The sequence below is a fragment of the Limulus polyphemus genome, unplaced genomic scaffold (assembly GCF_000517525.1).
Source record: "Limulus polyphemus unplaced genomic scaffold, Limulus_polyphemus-2.1.2 Scaffold2, whole genome shotgun sequence".
NCBI lineage: Eukaryota > Metazoa > Arthropoda > Merostomata > Xiphosura > Limulidae > Limulus > Limulus polyphemus.
This window is the reverse complement of record NW_013665612.1, coordinates 628,815-641,795: the sequence shown is the minus strand read 5'-3', so window position 1 is coordinate 641,795 and position 12,981 is coordinate 628,815. Positions and strand designations below refer to the sequence as shown.

The following is a 12,981-nucleotide window of genomic DNA, read 5'->3' as shown; positions in this document are numbered from 1 at the left end:
AGGCGATTTGATGAGTGAGCTTAAACTACAACACGAAAGCCAGTAGTTAACAAACACTAAATAAAAAGTATTTCAAGAAGAATAAATAAGAATATTCGTACGTTGAAGCATGCGAAAACATTTTGTTTTTAAATATTGTGGTATATTTTAACCGTTTACCTTCTTTTGTTCTCTTCTTTTCTATCTATCTATAAACAATACACAACTATTAACCTTTTCAACATTATAATATATTAGAATATCCATATCTATTTTAATATAAGTTATTGCTAGACCTAGAAAGAAAGGTAGTTTTTATCTCTCGAATTGTTACCTTAAAATTTATGGTATTTAAATTGTTTTTTTTTCTTCTTTAGAAAATCACACGATTTAGAATATGCTTATTAATAAAGGATGAACACCTACATACAAAATATGGAACTTCAGTCATTTATATGTATTCTTATACAATACCGAAACCTTTTTTTTTTCATTGTGAAATATATAGAAATCCCAAAACATTTTAAAACCCTTAAATATTCCCCTTTTCAGAACTTTACACATTGACTGAATGAAGTTGGCGATCGATATATTTGTAAAATTCAGATGTCGATTAGTTGTAAGAGACATTTCATGGAAAAAGCTTAATTACTTGTTTAATTGCTAAATAAACTTTTGTACCATAGCGTGTTAATGTATCATGACACTAGATAAATATAAGTTAAAACATTGGTCTATATAGAATTTTACAATGGGATAAAACAAAAACTTGTAATAATTAGAATGGACTGATTGGTCTGTAAGGCATTATCTTTGTTATTGGCATTTTTGACCATAAATGTAATATCTTTAAAGATTCTGCAATCATAGGAGATTTTAGTTAGTCCTAAATATATATACTAAGATACAAATCGTAAATAATTCTTATGATGAAAACATAATATAATATATATGAATATAAAACAAGAGAAATAAATATATTATGTATATTAAACATTTTAACTATAGTGTTGGTGAAAATAAAATCCAATAAAGAATGAAATGTAACTTTACCTAATTCTGGTATAATCGTGAATAGAAACAATATCCTGTGGTAGCTGCTAAGCATACACATGAGGGATTAATGTCTTTAATCGAGTAATATCTAGCGTACAGACTTTTTCACTTTCACTAGTCCCCTTTATTCAATGCATTTTAAGAATTTTATGCTTTGTCTTCAATTATTTTATAGAATAAGATAGATAAGAGATCAAAATTAAATAAACATAAATTAACATAATTAACGAATGCAGAGTTTTATATTTCATTTAACTAAACCATATGATATAAAACTGTCACTACGACTTCTATAGATCACTCGATACGTCTGCTATAATTAACATTTATGCATAAAATTTTATGTTCTCAAATTATTTGTTTCAAGTTGAAACGAACTTAAAGACATAATGGTTTAAATTACACACAAAATATCTTAACCGTTGGTATACAAGGAAATGATTTGGGATAGTATTACATAACAAATATAATTGTATCAGAGCTTGCGAGGACCTATAAATAAGTTAAAATGAAGTTGACAGGAAAATGAATAAACATGGTTGCTATAATAAACAAAAATGGTTATAAGTTTAAAGTTAACGATAGGACAAATATAAGTTCTAGAATTCAATTAAGAACAAAAACGAATATCGGCTACAATGACAACATTTATTTATATATATGTAACAGTGATATAAATCATAAACAAAGATTCAATAGATTTCTAGATAAAGTTAACACTCTTTATGGATAGTGTTTCAACTATACATTATATAAATGTGCTTACGAATATAATAGATATAAAACCCCAACCTCAAATTCTTAAATACTTCATCAGATATTCAAAAGAAAGATACTTGAAATATATGAAAAATCAGATTGGTGAGGAAGTAATGTAATGCGTCTGATTGTCGAATGTTAATAACTTCCGTTTGTTTATTTATTCTAACATTATATCTATGGTATTACAGGCTACACTTAAGCATTACAAAATCTACTTATAATAACATTCAACGTTTTTAACGTTTTATGAATTACTTTAATTACATCAATTTTTATATGTAACACTTTAGCCAGTAAAGAAGTCAGCCAATAGACTATTTATATGTGAAATAAACGGGCAATTTTTGTGTAAAACACCTAATCATCAAAAGGTTCGCTGATAGATTCTTTTCGCGTGGAACACTGAGATCATTTAAAGGTCAGTTACTTGATTTTTAGAATAGCAATCTTAATAGTAATTCTCCTAGAATTTATTGTTAGCTGGTTATAAAGGGTTATGTGTCAGGAAAACTGTAGAAGCGTGTTTTCAAATATTGTAATTTTGTGCTTATTTCGTTACACCGAATGTATGTGCATTACAAAATATAATACTTTTAAATCTATCTTATAGGAATACATTTTGTGAAACTCTTGTATGGTTCAAAGCTAGATTAGTTTCAATTTAGTGATACATAACTATTTAATCCATATTGTCATTATATGATAAAAATAAGGGTTATAACATACATGACAGGCACAAACAAAAGACACAGATTCATATGAGGTAATATAACCCGAATGATAATTACACTGCAAGCTACCTAAAACTACACATCCTTAACTTTAACAGCGTAGGTATGAATAAGGTTGTAAGCTACGTTCTTTAAAGCCCATTCTCGAAATGATGACATCGTACAATTATGTAAAAGTAGGTTCACATTCCGACAATAGTTCCAATAATTTCTAAACAGCAACTGCGATGGCTTTCTAGGTTTTAAGCCTTTCCCTCATACTTAGCTTTTTTTAAGTTAAGATACTACATTGTATAGATGAAAAAAAAAGATAAAAACAAAACCTAACCGTTGGCACAGCTACCGAAGTGGTTCCAAGGACAGTAGGCTGGAGCCCAGGGGGATTGCGTGGCCGATCTTTTCCATTATGTGCAGTGTGATAGACTCCAGTCACTCTTCCAATACCACCATTCCTTTCTAAAGAAAAGCATATACAGGAAGAAAGTAATCTTATTTTATTATTCTGCACATTTCATAACTATCTCTGAACTCGTGATTTCCCCTAAAAAAATAAAAACAATCAGAGATATCAAACAGTGTTTGTCAGCATGAGCAAGTTAGACATTATTTGTTGACATTTCATCTTTCAGTTTTATTACCTTTTTTATTAAATAAAATCTAACACCTGAGACAAGAAGAGTGAAATACCATAAAATAACCTTTTTTATTTTACTCTAATTGGTAAGTTAATAAGAAATTATTGTATGGACCTTAAAATCGCAAACTTAATTTCTATGATACTGGTAAGCAGGAAGAGATATCGACACCACTTTAAATGTGTAACAAGTCATTAATGTAATAAGGACCTCATGGGTTCAAAAAGGTGATCATACACATATATGTCATGTAAAGTAAAGCAAGTAGTTATGAAAATATGATTAGAATTTATAATTATACACAAAGACGTTATGCATAGTGGGAACCTTTATGTATAACGAGGGTTGAGGTCCGCTATGCAAATGAGCAAGTCATGAGAACCACAGCCGGTATAAAATTGTGGTGGGATAGAGTGTATCAGAACTACATTTTAGCATTGTTTAGCATTACGTAGATAGTATGGAGTCATCGAAATGTGTTGGTTTTGAGAAGGGTACGTAAATAGCTATTTCCGATCCAAAATATTCATACATTGAGATCATAAGCATGTTCTAGTTAGAACTTAGGATTTAGAATTTCCCAAACAAACAAACATAACAACAATTCCTTTGGATGAACTTGGAGACCAGAAACATCTAGAAATAAATCTTCTACAAGTTGTATCCCAGCCGTGATAAGCATAATGCGGCATTTGTAACAGGTGAGAAGCATCGAGTACAAAGTTTGCGTGCAAAGTCAGCCCACGTATGTCAAGCAACAGTACGCAATATAATAAAAAATGATCGCCGCCTGTAAAAACGGCACAAGTCGCATGCATACAAGTTGATTCCCCGATATATCCATTCAATCATTCCATACCTCAAGCAGCTGTAAAATTAATTGGCTATTTATGTATTCCACAGGAAGACAAATTGGTCAAGGTGTCGGATGCAGCGCTTATGCAGCTTTGTGTGCGATCGGTCTGTTGAAATGAGCGTTGGAAAACCGTCCTTTTCGTACAGTTGATAGATTATGCAAGTAGGAGTGGTGTGTTTTGAGCATGACAGCCTTACATCGGAGCTTTTCTTGCTAGAGAAATTAACTGCAAGCTGTTGTCAAGATACACAGCGGTCAGATAGAACATGGTCAGACGTGACGACATGGATTGTAATTAGGTGATGAGGTTAGAAAATCGATTTCATACAACGTACTTAACCTCTGAACAATACAGTTTGTGTTAATGATAACTAATAAAGGACGTTTTTAGTTATGACTGATAGTCATATAATCTCAATGACACTACTCCGTGTGACTAACAAATACCTCATCAAAATCAGCACACTCAGTTTTATGTCTTCTATACAACAAGATGTCTTATGAGACATATAATACTCGTGTATCATTATGATGTTTTATCGGGCAGTCAACAAAAATAAAATGCAATTGCATTATCCAGATCCAAATATTACTAAAATATTAATTAAATAATAAATGAAGCACACTCTTGAAAGTTTACTACTAATTGTTTATATAGCTTTGTTCTGACAATTTCCAAATGATAAATGTAATATTAGCAAGGAATCACATGAACATTTAAAATCAATTAAACAAGAGAAGTATTAAGCGCTAGTGGTCAATGAAACTAAATACTAGCGTCACTATGTACTTCAAAGACGTAATATATATATATATATATATATATATTGCCCTAGCATTTCAACAACTAATAACTAAAGTATGAGACTTATCTTTTCAATGTGTTGTCATTAAGAAAATATCCATGTGTTATTACCTCTAAGAAAATAAACACCAAAACAGCCTCAGATCTCATTGCTTCTTAAGGGTTGTAACAACAGACATTATGGATATACCAAAGGCAAAGAAACACGATAAAGGGTCTCTAATCGTGGTAATATGATTAAAACGTTTCAGTGTAATCACTATGTATACGTAATAGCACATAAATCATCCACACCCATGGTGTACACGTATATTACATACATCATTATTTTTCCATGTGAATATCTGTTTCACTTAGCAAGACAAGCCTTATAAATTCGTATTAATTGTAAGCGCGTAAATAATAGTTTATCTTTAACTCATTTTCATAAACGTGTTTACTAATGCTTATTATAGTGCCAATGGTTTCAAAAATTTCATTCCTACAAATAAAGCCCTTTCACTGGTTGAGTTTACCCCCTAATACATTTATGGAGCTGTAGCATTTAAGATATAGCTCAATAAATCCAAAAGTTTTCAAGAGTATAATAAAATTTAATGCACAATTAATCTTGACTCTATTCATTTTAGTATAACACACACAGAGTAAGCTCTCACGAGTTTGCGGTGCTTTACTTACTATTATTTTATATACATATTTCTATACATCATTTACGCTTAATAGCTAAATCAATAGAGAACTTCCATAGCAAATGTTTCTGTTTCTGTTCTGATTTTAGAGATGTTATGCTTCCTGTAACTAAACCACATAATATAGAACTTTCTCTACGGCTTCTATAGATCACTCGAAATACCCGCTATAATACACCTTTATCCATAAAATTAAAATATTCTCAAATTATTTGTTTTACTTAAAAAAGTAATAGTCAAAATTACGTACTAAAACATTTTAGCCATTAAAATACAAGGAATGGTTTTGGATCCAATAAACTAATCAATTTGTTTTTATAAAGTAGAATTCTACTTTTTTAAAATAAATATATTCCAGACTATTGTTTTTTGTAATTATTTTATAAAATACTACAATTTTTAAGGTGTTTTTTCTATACTTCATCGAAATTATAAATTTTCACTTATTATAAAAATCAGTTTATAAGGCAAAACTTTGCTTAATATTATCCTATTCAGACACTATGGGAATTTCTTGTGTAAGTATAGCTTATTATATTTTTTGTCACAATAGCAGAAATATTATCCAGTAATACTGTCTATTATTGGAACTATGAACTATTGTACGCCAAATCTACAGAATACGAGATTACTGTAATCGTGCTGTATTAATTGATCAACAGAACATAAGACAATCTGAGTTTTAAGTAATTATTTAAACCAAAATAATAGTTGTATATTAGTATTTGAATTATATGTTTTTTCAGACTGGCTTTGCACTATATTCACTCTTGAAACAGAGATTAAATGTTTTTATTGTTTAACAAACAGTTTTTGTTCTTGTATTATGTGCTAATATCAGGCATTTTTTTAGTAAACACGATGAAAGGTACTTATACGTTATTATTACTTTCTGTATCTTGAAATTTATATTCGAAAAATTGTTCTTCAGGAATGAAACCATTTTAATGAACATCACTTATGAGGGTGATGTAATACCTTAACTTCAACATAAAGAGGAGCAAAATATGTTTATAAAAAGCACTGCTCATTAATATCATCCGTAGGGGGAATTAGAAAGAAAAAAAAACAGTTCAAGCTAGTTAAGAATCCGCAAAACGAAATTAAAATTTGCAGCAAAATGCACTTTAAATAAATCACTATTCTTTTAGGATTTTATTTAGGTTTCTCTGTTTTATACTGTAATGTATATATAGTAAAACAGCATCGGTTTTCAAACGAATTTCTTAATTATTAATGTAATTGTCTATTGCAACTGGTATGTGTCACAGGGGAATTACTGGTATTATCTGGGCACGGTGTTATTGGTTCTTTAGCTAGAGTGTGAAATACGTTAATTTTCTCACTTTTCGTATTATTTATTTATTCGTACAATTTAGAGAGGAGAACATGAAAAAATGTTTGGCATTACAATGCAATAATTGCAAATACAAAGACACGTGACAACTGGCCCCCTCAGTAAGTCTGAGGTTTATAACGCAAAAACATGGTATTTGGTACCTGCGATAGACAGTGAACAGATAACTTATTGTGTAGCTTTTTGATTAATAACAAACATGAAGTTAACTCATGTGATTGCAGGCGTTATCCATTAGATGCTTATGGACATGTGAAATCTCTTAACGAAGCACAACAGTGCATGTGTATTAACGTAATGAGCCTCACCATGGCGTACTTATTTCTATCATGTAAACGGATATACCTTTCAGGAAAACAGTACAAAAGTACAAATGCTAACATCTTATATGTACGATTTGTGTTAATTGTGTTACGTATGTAAGAAACTTTCTCAAGGAACTGAAAATCTGCAAACTAAGCACAGTTCTCAAATTTTGTTTTTGTTCGTTCGTAGTTAAACGCAAAGCTACATAATGGACTATCTGTGCTGTGCTTACCACAGGTATCAAAACCAGGATTTATAGTGTTATAAGTTTTCAAACTTACCGCTGAGTCTATGGAGGGCTTAGTGTTCATATATTTTTGTTTGTTAAATTTTAAATAAACTTGTAGTTTATAGCGTTTAGTTTACGTACATATATATATATACTATGCACAAACACAACGAAGATCAATAAAATTATTAAAATATAATGCATTAAAGGCAGATCTCTTATACAAATGAAATTAAACAAATCGTATCCTCATTCCGAAAAGAGAACGTTCTTTAAAAATAAAATGTATGATATCCGTATTTTTTGTTGAAAGTGGAATGAAAAAGAAAGATTTCTCAAGTTTCACTTTACTTTTAGTTTCCTGAAAAAAAAAGGAAAATAACGAACAAAACAAAATAACAATGAGAAATATAGATTATCCAACCGATAACATGCCAATTATCTCAGTATATAAATACACAGACAGACAGAAGGAAAACTTCGTTCGGTAGGCTGAATTATAGGTTTTGTATCTCACGCATCAAGAAGAAAAAAAAAGAAGATAATATTCACTCTATAGCAAAAAAAAAGATTTAGATTAGTGTGACATCCCAGTCTTCCTTAATGATGTGCTTGGTTGTCTAATCACACGAGTGAAAAATGTTTTGTTTGTTTGAATTTATGAACAAAGCTACACAATGGGCTATCTGTGCTCTGCTCACCACGGGTATTGAAACCCGGTTTCTAGCGTTGTAAGCCCGCAGACATACCGCTGTTCCACTGGGGGGGGGGGCGTGGAAAATGTGCACAAGGTAAAATAATTCGAAGTGAAAAAATCACAAAAATATCAAAACTTCAGACAAATTTACTCAGTCTTAAACAAAGTTATTACTCTTCGAAAACACATCGATAAATCTGAGGGCTTATAATGCTAAACATCTGGTTTCGATACTTGCGGTGGGCAAAGCACGGGTAGCCATTATATAGCTTTGTGCTTGAAGAAAAACAAACAACAGGGATTTTATTACGCAAGTGACATCAGCCGCGTACACATAGTCATATAATAAATTGATTAGCAAATCCTTTAATTTATGTATTTCTAGAAACGTGTGGTTGTGTTATTAAAACACTGAGTGCTCATTATGAATTTTATGCTACAAAATTTCGTTACACCGTAACTTCATAAGAATAAAAGTTCCAGTAGTGTCGTTGTACGTACGAGAAAGGAGAGGATATTGTAATTTCATGGTATAATTTTAATAACCGATTATTAATAAATAAACATGGTTTGCTGTACTATGTCAAAAGTAATGTATAGTAATATTGTCTTTAATCAAAGAAGCAGACAAATTTTATATACATGTAATTATAAACAAAATTCCAGTCATGTAGAGCCAAGCGTAGTATTATTCTGATATATCAAACTTTTTGTTGAAGGCATAAGTAAAATTTAAGTACGCGAAACGTCAATGGAAATAACACCTTCTCTCTCTCAAACAGTATAGATTGGACTGAATTAAAAATCCTTTTACTTGTGTATCGATTTTAACGTTGTGTGTTTCTTATTTATTATTTTAACATATATTGTTGGTGATAAAACGTATTGTGTTAAATACTAATTAATTTAGTGAAACAGACAGTGTTAGTTATAAAACCTACTATTTTGAACTCTCATTAATTTAGCAGAACATATATTGTTTGAGCTCTCAAACAATGTTATTTTAAAACTTAGCAGCCAAAGTTCAATTGTATATCGTATATGATATTACTTCAGAATGTAGATCAAACGAAAAATAGTATATAACATAACAAAAGTCAGCGTTCCCTCAAGTAAGGAATAAGACTTATGTCTAAACATTAGGAAATTCATACTTAAACCATACATGAGAAATCGACCACGCTAAGATTAACATACAGAGTTCAAGTACATGCTTCCGTTTCCTCATATTCTCATTAATTTAACATTCATGTCAACATCTGGTGGAAAGCTTTAACGAGATGTTTTCTTAGTGACAGCATCCCTGGGAAATGGGCCGAGTCTTTATCTAACTCATGTTTCTCAGGAGACGTAACTTATCAAAGGGATACTAGAACAATTTCTTATCACACAAATGTTGCCAGTATTATTAATTGCTACTGACTTTGTATTATGAGTAGTAACTCTCTAAATTAAAGTTTACGGGTTTAAATTTAACTATTGCTCAAACTAGGAATATTAGAAATGACTGCTTAATATTTTACAGTCTAATTCAAGACGAGTAAAAATTTTAAAACTGAAAGAACGATTCATTTAGAGAAGTAATGACTTTATGCAGATTGAAGCTTATTTTTCAGGGAAAATATTGAATGAGATTCATGAAAACTAATTACTCAAAATAGATTCGAATCTTAACATAGGTTGAAACACAATACTGCAAAAAATGCACGACGATTTCAAAGCTTTAAATTAAACATATAGTTACACAGTTACGTTAATGATTCAAAACATTATATGCACTGATGTATATATAGTTTTATAACTACATGAATACGTGATATTAAATCGAGTTTTATACAGGATTACGTATACAAAAATATACCCAATGTTCTAACTAAACTTCTTTAGAATCTCTTCGTATTAAACAGTCCAGCGAGCACAATATAAAATGTAAATAATAGTTTTTAATATACAATACATAGTATACTGTCTGATATAAATAGATTATGTATGCTTTAAATAAAATTCTGTAAAAGGGAGAGATAGAACTGCCACATGTGCAATATTACAGAATAAAGTATAATATTTTCTGCGTTGTCCACATCAAAAAGGCATATTACAGTACGAAACCAAGACGAATGAAAAATATTCTCATGCTTAGGAAATTATTTCTGCTTGACCTAAATTAATACTCACTTATTTCATTATCTACCTTTAGCAAATACTGAACGAAACCCTAAGTAAAACGCAACATCTGATAAACCTAACATACCTACTATACTCAGGTAACAGTTATAATGAAACTTATCATAAAACAAGAAAATAATAATAGTTGGCTACAACCATTTAGAAGGTTGGTCAATCATATTAATATATATATATATATATGTGTGTGTGTGTGTGTGTGTGTATGTAAATAATGATTAGGTCAAAGTAAATAAATGTTAAACAACTGAAGAGTGAAACAATACCTACCATGCAAGTCAATAGCAGAGGCAGGGATGACGTCGGGTTCTCGACTATCTGGGTCAAGTGGGTCGTCCATATCTTTCTGAAGAGGTGTCTGACTTCTAGCGGAAAAAATGTATGATCTGTTATCAATTTAGATATAGAGCGTCACAAAGGCTCTGTACAAAAACATAACTTATAACATTCTTAAAACAAATTATCATGAATCATGTACACACATGCAGTTTAGCGACAATAGTACAAGCTAAGTACTAACAAATGATGCAGACTTCAACTTTGTAATAATGGAAAGTTTAGTTACTTGCAAAAAATGAAGATACTTAAAATGAAAGTAATCGGTGATTTGTAAAAGTTTTATTGTCAGGTAAACTGCAGAAACCTAGTAACATTTTTTTACAATAGCAATGACATTTCGCAAGATTATAAACTTGCATAGAAGGGAGTACGATATATTATAGTCGAAGTCGTGAAATACCTACGTTCTAAGGGCAAAATTTAAATTAAAAAGACAACATTTGCCGACGAATACAACACGTCTCCGCCACGCAATCTCAACATAGCCAATTTTGACATCAGAAAAATCGAAAAATGTCTATATCCCTGCTTCGGACCTGGAAGAAGGTATATTTGCAACAAATTTCATGAAAGCTGGTTGACATACACATGAATAGTTCACGCAAACCCCAAATTTTGTGGCATCTTGACTCCTCCTATAATTACCAAAAAAGGGGGAAAGTCCAACATTGTTTTTTGTCAATATGTATTGCCTGTATAAAAGTAGCTTTGTATCAAATCCCATATAAATTGGTCAAAATACGGCCGAGTAATTGACCAAACACCCCAAAATTATGCTTTTTTGTGAGCTGTGACCCTCCCCCCCTTAAAAAAACTCTAAATAGGCAAATCCAACTTTTATGTAAATCTTTGTGTTGGGCGCATAAAAACGTATATTTGTGCCAATTTTCATCTTTATTGCTGTAAATATGACCGCACAGGAGGACACAATATACGTTTTGAGGGTTGTTTGATCTATGATTCCATAAAAAAAATCTTAAAAAGTCTCAATAAAAAAAGTGAAAAAAGTGTTGAGGTATATTGGATCAAGGTATAACCTCACTAAGTCAATCCGCGAAGAAATGAAATAATGGCGGCCGACTGAAAAGTGTTTGGAAGAAGAAGAAAGAAGAAGCAATATAGAAACAGTATGTCTCTCTGCAGAGACATAAATAATATTTAAACATAAGAGAAATATCATTACAAAGTAAATATATAATCAAAAAGTTGAAATCTTGTCTACAAACTGAAATACCCATTCTTTGTCAGGGTTAGGAACTTAAAAAGTGGGTGGATGATGATAAATAACAACGTAACTAACGTAGCATAATATCGTCATGGTGATGGTGAAGCAGTGATTAAACGCCTGATATGAAGGGTTATTCATGGTTATACGAATTTATCTGTTTAATCGGAGAGAAAAGAGAATGCAGTAAAAATCGCATGTATCCACAGAGCAAGCTGTGAAGCTAGCTTTTCTTGCTTAACTCTCTTCTGCAGCTCACTTTATTAGAATAGACGTGACAGCATAAATATGCACAACTTCCTTGAGCGTTGTTGGCCTAAATGCATTCTCAATCACAACACAATCTTTATGTAATCTACAACATTGAGATTTACGAGTTACTCATGACTTGTTTACAAAGTTGTTTACTTGTTAATCCTCCCATTTCACAGGCTCAATAATCTAATTGATTTTCACCATTCTGGACACATTTGCCCTTTCTTTAATCAAGATGACATTTCAGATCTGGAACCTAAGTTCTGCAAGAATTCTATACTGTCATGAAAATCCTAACTAACAACAAATAAATATTCCTATTGAGTCTACTCCTGTAGTTTTTTTATTTGACGAAATCATAATTTTCAGGATGAATATGCCATTTTTCTTGTTAATAGCAAGGTATAGTGCCCTTGAACACTTTGATGATTCATACTTCTGTATTGAAGATCATCAATGAATTAATCAAAGGCTTGTGCTTGTGGCTATTGAAGAGTATATCTTGAAAAAATAATTGTTGCTCCTCTAAATGCTTATATGTACAAGAAACAACAGCATCTATACCCTGATCAGCTGCAAACAGTTTCTAGCAATGTAATTTGAGTTATTTGAAATCACAAGGAATTGTAATACGTATCGGACACCAAGGTGCTTTAACACAAAGTTATTCATAAGGCTCTTTCTGGCTTGCTTGGTTGCTCTTTCAACTGAGGCACCATTACTGATTTGGACTACAATGAATAGTACATTGGCGGACAAACACCAGCTTGTAAAATTCAATATGTGCTGTTGTGGAAAGTATGTTTGTATATAAACCATATGGTTATAAAAGGATTTGTTTGTTTGTTTTGAATTTCGCGCAAAGCTACACCAGGG

At 31.1% G+C, this 12,981-nt stretch overlaps 1 protein-coding gene across 2 annotated transcripts in view; it reads right to left on the bottom strand.

Moving 5' to 3' along the window:
• LOC106466034 (nephrin-like) overlaps positions 1–12,981 on the bottom strand; it is a 122,147-nt gene that overhangs the window by 9,025 nt on the left and 100,141 nt on the right. For both annotated transcript variants that reach the window (XM_022393963.1, XM_022393918.1), the window contains exons 11-12: positions 10,557–10,651; positions 2,857–2,984 (exon numbers count right to left, since the gene is read on the bottom strand). In XM_022393963.1, coding sequence (XP_022249671.1) covers positions 2,857–2,984; positions 10,557–10,651 — 223 coding nt within the window. The remainder of the gene's footprint in view (positions 1–2,856; positions 2,985–10,556; positions 10,652–12,981) is intronic.